Here is a 15,240-nt window from a genome sequence, read left to right on the forward strand (position 1 = left end):
CTAAAGTAGGATTTCTTTTGTTTCCAAGGAGGAGTTCAGATTCAGTATGAGACACCCACAGGTGTTTTATTTAGAAGTATGGTCGTAGGTCATTCCTTCACTGCCATGGTATTCATTTTGCATTAAAAGACGGAGTCAGTAGCAGCAACTGGACGGGGCACTGGCTGGTGGGACTGGTCAGCAGGCAACCACTAGAGAATGAGATGCCAAATTGCTGGAGCAGTTGTCAAGGAGTTTGGTGCTCATCCTGGCTCTGCCCCTAATTTCTTGTGTGGCCACTTGTCACTCCAGGCTTCTCTATCTACATATGTAGAAAGAGAAATGATGAGTATCAATGGTCCCCAACCTGTTCTGGTCTGAGGACCCCTTCTTAAGAGTAAAATATTTCATGGACCTCAATCTGATAATTGTATTTTGAATCCCATAAGGCTTTTAAACTAGTCCTGCTTTATTATTTAGAAAGCCCCTCCCTATCTTGTTTTAATCTTCCAATCTTAAAAATCACTAAATTGTTGTGAATATAGTACCACCTAATTAAGAATTCCAGTTGCTATTATAGTTGAACCAACCAGCCTTCACTACAGTTAGAGCCGGCTACAAGAGATTCATTTAGGCTTGAGTACACCACGTGTCCATGGCGTGAGAGAGGGATGAAGGTCATTTACACAAGGAGTGTGAGAGATGCTCCTGTCTCTTTAAAAATAATAAAAATAATCCGTAGCAATGAAATGGCCCAGGGTACTGAGACTGCCTCACATGCATTTGGAGAATGACTGAGGAGCAATATGTGACCATCAGAAGCCACCTAGGCAGGGAGAAAAGGAATGTGTTCCGTTGTAGGTTGACCTCAGGCAGCTTTTTCCTCCTTGTATTTCTTCTGATCCTACTTGGCACCTCTGGACCCTGGAAGAACTTGAAAACCATTTGGAAAGTGAAACACATAAAATAATTTGTGATCCCAAAGCCTTTTTTTCCCCCTCTTCTTTCCCTCCCGCCCCCCCCCCCTTTTTTTTCCTTCCCCAGAAACAGGAAACAAACTGTCCAATCTTCCCTTTTGAGAGTCAGTGGCGAAATCTTCAGTTGGCTTCACACATCCTTACCTTGGAGGCCTTAAATTGGAGTAACGTCCAAAGACCTTGTTCGTGGCTTCCCAGACAGGATAGGAAAATGCTTCCAGTGTGTGTCATATCATTGTTTAAATGTTTTGATTAATCACTTTAGTTTGATGGTTTTTGAACTATAGAAACCTAAGAGGACTAATATATGTGCCATCAGTTTCCCAGGGTAGCGTGCGTCCCCAGAATATTCTTTGTTTCCAAAACTTGCTTAAAATAATTCCAAAGCTAAAATTTCCACCTGTTGCTATAATTTTTATCAACCCCATGCTTACATTTATCCATACCCTTCTGTGTTCCCAGCTAATCACAGGGATCCCCTTAACTTCAGAGATCTCCTTTGAAGATCAGGAATTGAGCACTTTGGTTTACTTATTGTAAGAACACTTGAAGATAAAGCCTAGAAACTGATATAGATTTACATGACATCACAGTTCCCGAGACCCCAACAAGACATCCTCTTGTAAAACAGATGATGCCGACTGAATCTTCCGAGTGGTTGCCAGGACAACCTTTCCCTTCTCAGCTTGCAGTCAATTGAGTGTTAACTTGTGTGTTCAGAAGAAAATTGGCTACTTTCAGGGGGGGAAGAAAATGGAACTCGAGAGCTGCTAGGACAATGAATTACCATTGAATTATCATTTGACTTGTGTTGGCTTTGATGTTCTACAAATACCTTGTAGAGAAAATGTCTGTATTCAGAATACCTGGTCAGAATCAGTCCAGATGTTTACGTCTGCGTTCTCCCTCCTTGAAATGACATGCGTATAAAGAGGTGAGGACAACGTCTGTCCTAGACACCCCGAGTTCGGCAGCAGATGTCAGCCGTGTTTGACTCACGCCCAAGTTATCGGAGCTTTGCCCAAGAGGAACATTAACGTCCACGTCTTTTGTTCTAAATTTACTGTACCAAACTTTACCAAAAGAATTCCAGATTCAAAAATAATAAAAAGCCAAGGAGCGTAGGTTCCATTGTTAGCCCAGAAGTGAGTCACCGCTGCAGAATTTCTTCTGTCTACTGATTAGACCGGATACGCGCTGGGCGGTGCAGCAGGAAAGGCTTGTTGCTCTTTGTATGTGTGAGTTAATAGTCACAAAAGGTCACAATTTTAACATGTTAAAAACCAAATCTCTCTCCTGGGCATCTGGAGGGTTTGTTTGTTTTTTTTTCAACACACTCTCCCAGTAGCAAAGGGGAAAAAACTGTTTTTTTCCCCTCCTAACCTGCGTTTACCCTCCGCTGACACAGCTACGTGCCTCTCTGCATGGAGAGGGAGATGACAGTGCTTTTTGTGTTTGGCGTGGCTAAGGGCAGGATATCTGAATCCATTCTGGCCTGGCCAAACGCACTGTTCATACTCCGTGGCCACAAAGAAATCAGAGTCTTGCAGCCAACACCATTTTTGCGGTGTGAGAAGTGACTTTCTTCCCAAGCATGAAATGGGGCATAATTAAGATGCATAAATAATTTAGCATCCAAACGAAGGCACTTCTAAGAGTGAAAGGGGGCCTTATTAATAATAACACCAGGGCAACAGGAGTAAACCAGGACTGTCCCAAGCAAACCAGATGCATGATCACCCGAAGGCATCGTGTTAACTAATCATTTACCAAAAGAGGAAGAAACAGATTTCACAGCATTTAGTTAGTACTCACTGAGTGGCAGTGCTCACTGTGCTAATAAGCATTTCGTGGATTATCTCATTTAGACCTGGCAAAACTTGAAACTTTATTTGGTAAATACTATCTGCTTCTCAGGCACCACTGTAGGACCCCGGGCTCCTGGGAATCCTGTGAATAGTCTTTGGCTAGACGCTGATACGCCCTGAGCCATCTAGTCCTCACAGTCTTGTGAGGTTTGTCATTCATGCCACTTTATAAGGGAGGAAAACCCAGCTGGGAAGGACTCAGTCCTTTGTTCAGAGTGCTGCAGCTATTAGGTTCAAAAGCAAGGATTCAAACTTGACTTCAAGCCCACTTCCTACTACATCATCTGCCTCCGCTGTAGGTGACTTTCAGACTGGCCAATATTTAGAAACGTATTTGGGTCTTTCCACCCAGGCTTGCTGTACCTGGGCAGTAAGACAGAGTAGTTCTCTGCCCCGTGAGCTGTTAGTTCTCCAAGACCCTCAGAGGACTCATTCCAGAACCTTCCAACCAGTCCTCTTTGACCAGATAGCACCAAAGAGTAACCATAACAATAAACATAGCTAACAATGTTGTATCTGCATGTGCTTGGCTATGGGCTAAACATTTTAAATGGATCGCCCTAATTATTTCTCCCAGCAGTGTTATGGGGTAGACACTCTTATTTTATTACCACATCATTTTGCAGATGAGAAAACTGAGCACTACAAAAATTTTGTAGTAAGGGTAAAGCAACTGATAAGTGGTGGAGACAGGGTGGTGTTGGTGTCTTTTTACCTCTTAACACATGTTGGTCCCTAACTGGTAATGAACCTGACACCCTGGCGTTCCAAGTCTGTTCAAACTGACAGTGACTCTCATAGCTAACTGAGTTCCTTTGCCCTGTTTTTACATGACCTTATTCTTTTTTGATCATCTAATTCCTACTTGGCTGGAGGTATTGTGGCTTAATGCGTTACATCCCTTGGGAAAAGATTTGTATCCAAAGAGGATTCTCCAAGGCAGGATCATGCTTTAAAACAATACACTAGGTAGCAGTGGTGATGTCCACATGCTGCCTAACTGATGACAGCCTTACTCCACTGAAGCGTCAACGTGATCGCCCTGGAAATCCTTAAAGTCTTAACCTTGGTTGAGTTTAAGCTATGATCTGTTGGAGGTCAAGGATTGTTTAGTGCCTGCTCTTTACAAGGAAGTTGAAGGATGCCGTTTAAAGTAATAAAAAGAGCGTCCATACTTCTGACCTTCGAAGACCAGCTTGCATTAGGAACATGACGTCAGTGATACAGATCCAGACCTCCGCAGGTCCGTCGAGCCCTGTCTGTCCTGAAAGGTACCAGCAGTCCAAGTCAGAGCTCTCCCGAAGGCTGAAGTAGCACAGGGCTCTCTTGAGGGTTCCATTATTAATCTAACATTGTTCATTTATTCTATAAATGTATTTTGTACATAGGCACTGTATTAGCTTCTTGAGTATTTTTTACTACGACCAGCCTGTAGAAAGACTGTGTGTCCTGTAACAGAGTAAAATCTGCAGGGTAATCCTAGAATTTAAGTTCTTAGAAAGATTAGCAGAGAATTCTACATACCAATATATGCAATTGGACATTTATTAAATATTTTAAAAGGTGATAGTAATGAGTTCCTGAATTTGAGCCAGCCTCCAGTTAATGCATTCTGGGATTCTCTTTGCTTTCTTTTAGCCTGAAGTTTCTTTGTTTTCATATAACGTGAGACCAGCATAGCCTGGGTAACCTACTTGACAGTTACTTACTTGGGACTATTAAGTGCTTTTCACTTTTGCAAATATGAGAAGACTATGATATCACGCCTGCTCTTAAAGGGCCTACCACCTAGTTAGAAATAGTTTTGGAATGAGTTGGACGGTACATCACATGATATCAAACCACTTATAGTAAAGACCCGCTTTAGCCCTGTCTTTCTTCTGTTCCTTTATGAATGACAGATAAAAAGACACAAGGCATGCTTATTGGATATCTGGAGGACGCACATTGGGGAGTGAGAAATAGAAGGCTAATATGCTGAATGATAGAAATAATGATGTCAGAAATAATGATGAAATCAACAGGTTGAAGTAGGAATAAACAGAAAACTCTGTATTTAGTTTGAAAAACTCAATACCAAAAGCACAGGATGGGAGGGAACTGTAATTTTCACATTCCAAAAATATCCCACGGACTTCTTCATTAGCACAAACCTTCACTCCATAGCCTAAAATACTTGCTGAGCACCAGGCACGAGGTAAGGTACTGTGGGATCTTTCCCCCCAGTGCACCTTCAGATGCAAACTCGTTGGCCTATTTCATGCAGCTCAAGGGAGAAATATTCCCACTGACCAGATCTCATCGGTTGTAGACACAACACTCTAAGAAGGTCGTGTTTGATAAAACAGCCTGTGGAAGGCGGGAGACTAGATTGCTGAGTGACAGGGAAACCAGGCTGTATAGAAATATTGAGTGGCCACAGGATGTTTAGTCTAGAGAAGAAAAGATTATGGTGCTTTGATGATTGTTTTCCAGCTTTTAGAGAGCTATCGTGTGCCTACAGGAGGAACCTTAAGACTTTTTGGGGTTATTTCAGTTTGACCAATGGGGTGAAAGATAGAGAGGGTCAGATGCATTCGATGTCTTCAAAAGTCTTCCTGCCAGCTTTGGCAAAGTCTCCCACTGAAGGTACCTCACCCATGAACATTCCAGACGAAACTAGCTGACCATCTGCCACGTAGACTGCTCCCTCCTGGAAAGGCAACATTTTGTTGGCAGCTGGAATGATCTCTGAGGATCCCTCTGACGCCAGTTCCTTCCTTTTCATTTTTCAGAACAAGTGGGAAGTAACATAACTTTTCATATACCGTCCTTAAGCCTTGAGATCCACAAGAACTTTGCTAGCCTACAACTAACGCCTTCATTTCCCCATCTTCCCCACCTTCGCCAGCAGAAACAATTATTGACGTAGTTAACAGAATGTCATAGTTCGTATTCTCCAAGCATTAAAATACACTGCTGACCCATGTGGGGTAAAATGGTAATTAAACCCTAGACCAAGCCTTCATTTGTCCACCAGTTGGACATAGAAATGTTCGTGCTTACCGGAATATACAAGAAGAGGAAAATTTTGCCTCCAAGAGAGGTCAGTGGTCCAGAGCCCACGAGATGGAACACGTATAAGGCTCCGCAGATGGTCAGCTCAAGGAGCGGGACTGGTGAGCTGTGTGGATGCCAGAGGCAGGGAGGAACCTCTCAGCTCCCTGGAACTGCCTTAGCATTAACATGGCTGTGTTCCCAAGCTTCACAGTCAAAGCCAGCATCTTCCGGACACCTGTTGTTTTCAGGTGTGCCCAGATGTCATCATCCAGCTAAGAAGAGGAAATGTTAACACGTCCTCAGCTGGCTGTTCCTCTAGTCGACTTACGATCCAGAAACAACTTATGTGCAGTTCTAGGGAAAAGGACCAATGAAATGTTTCTGTCAATAAGTTGCAGTCACCCAAAACCGTGTATTTACCTCTTTATTTCTTGCCAGGTGCATCATTTTGGCATCATGTCGATCTGCCGAGTGTAATTTAGAAGGATGAAGTGCTACAAACTTAACATCGCTGTTTAGAAGGGTGAACTCTTACTGCTTTAATATCTTGCAAGCTTGTATCTACGGAGATGAACAAGTAAACATAGATTCAAGCCCAGTTTTAGTTATTACCATGAATTAGCAATCACATTACAGTGAGGCCCTATATCTCAGTGTTTTAAGCTGAAGTGCTCAAATGGCCTAAAAATAATTGTTGTGAATGGTAGCAACAGCCACTAGGAAGAATTAGTTAAAACATAAGTTCAACATTGGTTGTAAGATTGCAGAGTTACGGAAACTTTCCAAGACTTCAAATAGTTACTAACAGCGATGCGGTTATTCAGTGAGCGGTAACATTTATCCTAGCTTTGCAAAGTAAAAGAACAAAACGTGAGATAGCTATTTTATATATAAAAGTATAACGATTATTATTATTATTATTATTATTATTATTATTATTATTATTATTATTATTATTATTATTATTATTATTTCTCATGAAGTTGGCCACCTTCTACTAATCCACAATAAGAGGTACCCTGAATAACTAGTGATGATAATTATAATTACAAAGGAGAAAAGGCAAGAACCAGTTCCCTTTTTCCCAAGTAATTTAAGGGCCCACCTGCTATTGTGTTTAGATCCCCAGCATGCCGCACCCAAAGGCTAATGTTGTTTCCACATAACATACTCAAATAGATCACTCCAAGGTAGTTCTTTTTACTTGCAGAAAGAGCAACGTTTCGCAGTTGAGTTTTGTTTGGTAGATCCGCTTCAACGTTAACGCAAGTGCGTAAATCAGGATGATATAAGATGAATGATAAGGCATCAGAGAAGTGATACTAACACTCCAGACATGTGAATTTATGTAACCCTTACAACAGTCCTACAAAATAGGTGCTGTTATTCTCCCACTTTAACAGATGAGAAAACTGAGGCACAAGGGATTTTAAGGAACTTGCCCAAGGTCACCCAGCTAAGAACTGGCATCCCAGGGATCTGAACTTGGGCAGCCTGGCTAGTTCCAAAGTCCAAGACTTAACCATGAGGCTGTACTGCCTCCCCAGTCATGGTACGTTGATAAAATTAATCAAATGCCTAGCGTATACCCGGCCTTGTGTTAATCCTTTCATTACGTTAGCCGATTGAGTTCACCTGTTGGGTCGTTTGGACGTAGGTAGGAGGGGTAACAAAAGGATCACCAGGTCAGCTGTTGTGCCTTTGGCAAAACACCTGCGCTTGGGCGAGGTCTCTGTGCTACTTAGGAATGCAGGACGTTAACAATAAGCTATTGCATCATCTCTCCCTTGCAGGGGTGGAATGGTCCAAACCAGTGAGCAGTATGAATTTGTGCATCATGCCCTGTGCCTGTACGAAAGCAGACTTTCAGCAGAAACGGTCCAGTGATTCTCTGAAGACTTACCAGACCGTCGATCTCTAGGGGTGATTAATTGATTACCCACCTGAGGCTTCTGGAGGGAGCTTCCTGCAATGGAAGGAAAGAGACGCCGGGACGTCATTTGGGGCATGGATTGTGGAAGGTGGCAACGCATTAAAGATTGCCAGCCTCTTGTGTATAGGAATGCATTTGTAAGCATCCCCTAAGTTGTTCTGAAGGTCCTGTGCTGATGGAGGTATGACACAGCGAAGGAGGATTTTGTTTTGTCTGTATTGACTATCTGCTTCACAGAATATATATATGAAATAGTGATATATGTCATCAGATGATGACGGGAAGAGCTGCTGAAGAAATTATTATTGTGTGTTTAGATGCTTTAATGTTTGCAAAATCTGTCTTGTGAATGGACTGTCAGCTGTTAAACTGTTCCTGTTTTAAGTGCTAATTCCTTTCTCAGTTACCAGAATCTTGCCGCTAAAGTTGCAAGTGATTGATAATGGATTTTTTTAAAAATAAGTCCTTGTTTTTGGAAAAAAAAAATCAAAAGCAGTAACTATTTTATATGGAAATGTGTCTTGAAAATATTACCTAGCAAATGTGTATTTATCAGTACCTCCTATCAATCAATTACAGAGCACAATGGTTGTCATTGGGTATAAATGTATTTACTCTACTATAGAGGTGATTTCTGCTCCAGGACTCTATCCACTGAATTTCTACATTGTGAATCACTTTACTTTCAAAGGGAAAAACAAATTTGTAGCAAATGATGTATTAAGAATTTTAAATACTCGTCTCTCTTTTACTAAGAAAGACTTTTTGAATATGCTGTCTATCTGGAATCTCTCTCCCAGTAAAAGGCAGATGCCTTTGGGAAGAGTGTAACCTCTCCCATTTCCAGAGGTTCTTCAAAAGGATGCTGCCATGGATATCCTTAAATTCCTAAAGGATTTAATCCTCAAGAGACAAATAAAGTTAAAAAAAAAAACTACATTCAGCAAACACTAGATGTTCTGCTCAGATACACATTTTTAATGCAGCTATGTTGACTTTGTTTCCTACTGCCAATAAACTTCTCTTAATACTAAACATTGAGTAAGGCATGCATTTTTTTTTTCCTGTTTGGAGAGAGACCGTTATCTGTGTTATCTGTGGGGGAAAGCCTGAAGTCAACAGTGTGATGGGTTTAATTTTAGTCTGCCTCTCCCCAGTGGAGATGACCATTTCAAAATGTAATATTGTCATCACTTGAGCGATAATGATCTGGAAGTGCCATCATTATGTGGTTTTCCTTGACAGACTCCTAGCATATCATTATGCAAACAGTCCATGTTTATGTCTTCAGATCGCTTGTCATAGACCCTCATAAATTACACGGTTTGCATGTATTCAGCAGAATCACATCACCTGAAGAGATGTAATGTTGTAGGAACATTGAATTACCTAAGATTACAATTCCTTTCTTCCCTCTTGAGCTGAAGAAGCGGTCATGTGCCAAAGGGATGGTAGAAGAAAACCTACACGTTTTATTCTGCTCCTGGAGGCTGGAATTTTTTCTACATTAAAAAAAAAAGAGAGCGAGAGAGAGGTAATCATAATCCCTTCTTTCTAAGGAAACAGACAAAAGAACAACTGGTGTAAAACTTCCCCCAGACAATTCAATAGGAGGAAGTGCTCGTCACTTGACTTTTCCCCCCACCGTGAAGGCACATTTCCTTCCTAGTCTTGGCTTCTCTTATCTGGGAGAATTTTTTTTCCCCCCAAGCGAAGCATGAACAGTCGTTAAGTGGAAAATGGAGGCTGAATTGTACATGGCGGTTCTTACCTGCTTCATCCTCGGGAACTCAGGTGAGTGGGTCTGCCTCAGTTTCCCGAGGCGTTTCTCCAATAGCTCTGTCCTCTGAGAAATGCCTGGAAGAAGGCGGGAATGGAGCCAGGTCTCCATGGCAGTTCAGCCAGAGACGAGGAGGAGGAGTGGGGGGGACTCTCAGGAGCCAGCCATGCCCACACCGTTGAGATTTCTCTCCAAAAGGAAAATAAATGGCCTCCTCATGTCCTCCAAATGCCTCCAGCCGCCCCTGAAATGGCATCTTTACAGCAGAGTGCAAAGCACCCTGAGGGGGAGCAAAAGCAATTACAGTGGCGTGTGGTTATATAACAGCCTGTGGCATCTTTAAGCTTTTTGCCTGTTGGGCTCTAGTTTTGTTTTCTTTTGTGTTACAGAAAGCAACTACTAGGAGTATAATCAAAGGGGGCTGAGGAGCTGTGGTGTGTTTTATTGGGAAGTTGTTGTTTGAAAGTTCTGAATATTTTCACAGGAGAGCTGGGAAGACTTACAAAAGCACCTGGAAAGTGGTTTCTGAGCCTGAATATTTCACTTTGTAAGGCTGATGTTTAACCACAGGGTGTTTAGTTTTCTTACATTGAGAAAAGGTGAAATTTTTTAAAAGATGCTTTATTAGTATCTGAGGTTGAAAAGCACAGCTCTTGTCACAAAATCAAGAAAGGCTTCTCTCCAGGACTATAAAAAATTGAGTTCGTGATAATCAATACTTTCACTGGTTGCTGTTAGCTAGAAGGTCGTGCTTAGGGGAATGGGAGATTTTATTTTATTTTTGGATAAGTATATCCAATTTTTTTAAAGGATGTATTCAAACTAGTCCACTTGTAAACAATTCTAGCGATGGTAACTTAAGGGTTAGGACAAGAGGTGTTTTTTTAGAGTGGGTGATGAAGGTGAGCTGGAAGAAGTACAAATGGTTAAAAACGGGAACTGGGCTTTTTATAACTTCAGCATATTTAACTAATTGGGCTAAACCATCACACTATATTCTTTGTATGGTATTTTTTTTCTTTTCTGGGCTTCCTTTCGTTATTTCAGTGGGGGTATATTTTCTTTTCTAAGCCATGTGAAAGTAAAAAAATGGGGGGGCTAAGTGCGCCATCTTAATATTTTTACATTGTCACATTTGAAATTGTAAATGGTATGTGTTGAATCTGGGACTATTCACTTGAGATGAGAGCCATTGCAAAGGAGAAGTAAACCTTGTGTTTTGGCTTGGCGGATTTGTGGGTGGGTTGTTTTGTTTCAGATGGGCCATATGATTTGTTACATGGTACCTAATGAGCTTCTCATCTTCCAGAGGGCTTTCAGATTGTCCATGTCCAGAAACAACAGTGCCTTTTCACAAATAAGATAGTGGTCCTGGGCTTGTGCGATGGGACCAGCCAGAACCAGCAGTGGATGTGGACGGAGGATGGAAAGCTCCTTCATGTTAAATCTGCGCTGTGCCTGGCCATCTCCAATTCCTCTGGTGGCCCTTTCCAATCAGTCATCTTTGCCCACTGCTCTCAGGCACCTCGATGGACTTGCCATGAGAAGGAAGGGTTCCTGGAAGTGGAAAATGCCTCTCTCTTTCTCAAGAAACAAGGCTTCAAGGTAGTGGTCAAGAAGGGCAGGAAGTACCTCCACAGCTGGATGAAAATGGATGTCAACAAGGAGGGAAAACCAGTCAATGAAAGCCTCTGCTTGAAAAAAGGTGAGCTCTTCCTTTCAGAATCGATTCAGAAAGTTCTTCTGCTCAATGTCTTGTTTTTTTTATCACATTCAAAGGGAAGTCTACACACCCCAACAAAATTCCTATAGAAGATTCATAAGCTAATGGAAATGGATTGTGTGATGCCCACCGACTCAGAAAACTTCATTATCCTCATTAAAATCAGTCAAACTTTTCTATCTCTCATTCCTCTTTCCCCCTTTTTCCTGCTTCTTTTGTGAATTCAACACATAGTTCTTGAGTTTCTCTTTTGTGCCAGACACTAAGCACTTTGGTTAAGTACCGTTAGATGTAGGAATATACATTGCATACATATGTAATAACGAAAGCAAATGATCAGGAAATTCATCATTTTGCTGATGTAGACACCTCTGTTCTTTGGTTATGAGGAACTATTAGAATACAAAATGGTGCTTGATAAGACTGGGAAGATAATAAATTGTGTTTTTGCAAATCTCTTGTGCTAAGTGTAGGGGTCAACATCTTTTGGAGGTAACATACTTTTGAAATGGTAAAAACCAATGTGCAGCCACAGAGTTTTCTAATTTGTTGACCATTGATGGATATAACCTAGACGCTGGACACATGTAAAAACCTGTATGTGCATGCACAAATTCCTGGTGCAATGCACAGCTCAGACTTGCACTAGGAATCTTTATTTGTGGATATAGCTTAATATTCTATTTTACTTGATCATCTTATTATTTATTTACTCCTCTGTTAGAGGTTTGCTTTAGGAAATCATGAACGATGAAACTAACACCATTATTACCTCCTAGGTACAAACAGACCTTACAAATCACTGGAGCAATTATCTAGAAATGAAGTGCTTCATTAAGATTAAAATTTGCCAGGGTTCAGTGAATTATCCCAAATAACTAGGTGGCAGAGATATGATTAGAAACCAGGTTTCTTGACTTCTGGTCCAGGACACTTTCCATTATACAGTGTTTCCCAAATACGTAACCACAGACTTTCGCCCAACTGGCAACATCAAAATCACCTGGGGGAGGAGCAGAGTGAATCACTGCCATCAGTTTTTCCCTCTACTGTTGTCTCCAAGATTTGATTCCAAGAAATTTAGATTTGGGCATAATTCTTGATGTTTTTTAAAAAAAAATCTCCCCAAATAATTTTGATCCGTACCCTCACTTAAGGATCAGCATCCACTGTATCTTTAATTTTTTTATTGGATGTTGAGTTTTGAGGTTTATATGAGTCTTTCCACCTCTCTGGTCTTTGGACAGTTGTCTGTCACTCATTCATTTTGTTAAAGAAAGAAGCATCTAATTAGATGCCAGTGAATGCAGTGGGCTCTTCTTCAATGAAGGTTGTTATAGTCCCTGTTCTTATAAAACCTCCAATACAAGAATAAGATGAAAGTATAGGTCAATTAGAAAATTCAACTTTATCTGAGAGTATACAGCATACAGCACCCGATTCGTACAATCCCCTTCCAGTGGTTCATCTAGCTAGGCCTGTCCTAAACAACAAAGAAACGTTGTAAATACTATATACAAGAAATGAGTTTCCTCCCAACTCCCAATCAAACCTTATTTAGCAGAATATTTGAAAAGTGGAACTTTTACAAAGTACGTGTGGATTCAGTAGATATGGATTATTCAAGATAAAAGATAATTCATGAAAAAACTATCTCCTTTGACCTCCATACAAAACATGTCTAATGAGGGACTTCACTTTGAAAGTAAAGTAGATACAACAGACCATTTACAATTAACCACTAGAACAAGCCATATCCAAAACATGTCTGAAACAACGTGGGGCTGGAGGGGGATGGACTTCTAGAAAAAGCAAGGTTAACATTTGTATGACTTTGGTACAAAAAAGTTTTTATATTTCAGTATGCACAGGTACAACACATACATTTGCTTTATAACTTACAATTATAAGTTAACAGATGTATTTTTCTTCTCCATCCATACAGAGTGATATTGGTACATGAAAGCTCTCTGACTTTCTAGAGAATCAATTGTGAGAAATTAAATTGCATGCAGATGTTTGCAATGAATCATTCCAAATGCCCTTTCAAGGAGGAGGGTATATAGCTCAGTGGAAGCTATAGCATGCACGAGGTCCTGGGTTCAAGCCCCAGTACCTCCATTAAATAAATAAATAAACCTAATTACCACCCCCCCCTCAAAAAGATGGATGCCAAATGCCCTTTTTAAAGGGTGGATAATTAAATAGTTTTTAAATTGAGGTGTAGTCAGTTTACAATGTTGTGTCAATGTCTGGTGTACAGCACAATGCTTCAGTCACGCATGAATATACATATATTCATTTTCATATTCCTTTTCACCATAAGCTACTGCAAGATATTGAATATAGTTCCCTATGCTATACAGTATAAACTTGTTTATCTATTTTATATATATTAGTCAGTATCTGCAAATCTCAATCTCCCAGTCCAAACCTTCCCACCCCCTGCCTCCTTGGTAACCACAAGTTTGCTTTCTATGTCTGTGAGTCTGTTTCTGCCCTGTAAACAAGCTCATTTGTCTTTTTTTAGATTCCATATAAGTGACATCATATGATATTTGTCTTTCTCTTTCTAATTTACTTCACTTAGAATGACATTCTCCAGGGCCATCCATGTTGCTGCAAATGGCATTATTTTATCATTCTTTATGGCTGAGTAGTATTCCATTGTATAAGTATACTTCTTTATCCAGTCATCTGTCGATGGACATTTAGGTTGTTTCCATGTCTTGGCTATTGTATATAGTGCTGCTGTGAACATTGGGGTGCAGGTGTCTTTCTGAATTAAGGTTCCCCTCTTAATATATGCCCAAGAGTGGGATTGCTGGATCGTATGGTAAGTCTATTTTCAGTCTTTTAAGGACTCTCCATACTGTTTTCCACAATGGCTGCGCCAAACTGAATTCCCACCAACAGTGTAGAAGGGGTCCCTTTTCTCCACACACTTTCCAGCATTTTAAATACTTTACTCTTAAGCAGTGCAAATATGCATGTTATGCATCCATAGGATGGGATTTTTTTTTAATTAAATTCTTCAGTAAAAGCATACTGTGAAGGTCAAAATCTGGACTATGTATTTTGTATTTGTTTCATAGAGGAAACATTCACGATGCTATTCAAGTATCTAAGTAATATTTCTCTACTAACCACTATGTGCCAGAGTTTGTGCTGTAGTAATGGAAGTAACCCACACCAGTGATTCTCAACCCAAGCTTCACATCAGAATACAAATGGGACCTTTTTTAACCATTTTTTAAAATTGAAGTATAGTTAATTTATAATGTTGTGTTAGTTTCAGGTGTACCGCAAGGTGATTCATGTATATATATGTATGTGTGTGTGTGGTGTGTGTGTGTGCATGCGTGTGTGTGTGTGTGCATTCTTTTTTAGATTTTTTCCATTATGTTATTACAAGATATTCAATATAGTTCCCTGTGCTGTACAATACATCCTTGTTGTTTAACTATTTTATATATGGTAATGTATATATGTTAACCCCAAACTCTTAATTTATCCTTCTCCCCTCCTCTTGCTTTCCCCTTTGGTAACCATAAGTTTGTTTTCTATGTCTGTGAGTCTGTTTCTGTTTTGTAAATAAGTTCACCTGTATTTTTTTTAATTTCACATATAAGTGATATCATATGATATTTGTCTTTCTCTGACTTACTTCACTTAATATGATAATCTCTAGGTCCATCTATGTTGCTGCACATGGCATTATTTCATTTGTTTTTATGGCTGAGTAATATTCCATTGTGTGTATGGGTGTGTGTATATATATATATATACACCACATCTTCTTTATCCTTTCATCTGTCAATGAACATTTAGGTTGCTTCCATGTCTTGGATATTGTAAATAGTGTTGCTATGAGCTTTGGGGGCATGTGTCAAATTAGAGTTTTCTCTGGATATGTGCCCAGGAGTGGGATTGCAGGATTA

General features: G+C 40.3%; 2 protein-coding genes across 4 annotated transcripts in view; both read left to right on the plus strand.

Annotated features, from left to right (window-relative positions):
- Positions 1-8,831, plus strand: part of PTPRR (protein tyrosine phosphatase receptor type R) — a 228,771-nt gene extending 219,940 nt beyond the window's left edge. For all 3 annotated transcript variants that reach the window (XM_006191107.3, XM_032493768.1, XM_032493769.1), the window contains one exon: positions 7,657-8,831. In XM_006191107.3, the coding sequence (XP_006191169.1) occupies positions 7,657-7,750 (94 nt within the window). In that variant the 3' untranslated portion in view covers positions 7,751-8,831. The remainder of the gene's footprint in view (positions 1-7,656) is intronic.
- A 608-nt stretch (positions 8,832-9,439) lies between these two features.
- Positions 9,440-15,240, plus strand: part of PTPRB (protein tyrosine phosphatase receptor type B) — a 111,717-nt gene continuing 105,916 nt past the window's right edge. The window contains exons 1-2 of the mRNA XM_032493764.1: positions 9,440-9,590; positions 10,886-11,281. Of these exons, the coding sequence (XP_032349655.1) occupies positions 9,536-9,590; positions 10,886-11,281 (451 nt within the window). The 5' untranslated portion in view covers positions 9,440-9,535. The remainder of the gene's footprint in view (positions 9,591-10,885; positions 11,282-15,240) is intronic.

Source organism: Camelus ferus, chromosome 12, assembly GCF_009834535.1.
Source record: "Camelus ferus isolate YT-003-E chromosome 12, BCGSAC_Cfer_1.0, whole genome shotgun sequence".
Classification (NCBI taxonomy): Eukaryota; Metazoa; Chordata; class Mammalia; order Artiodactyla; family Camelidae; genus Camelus; species Camelus ferus.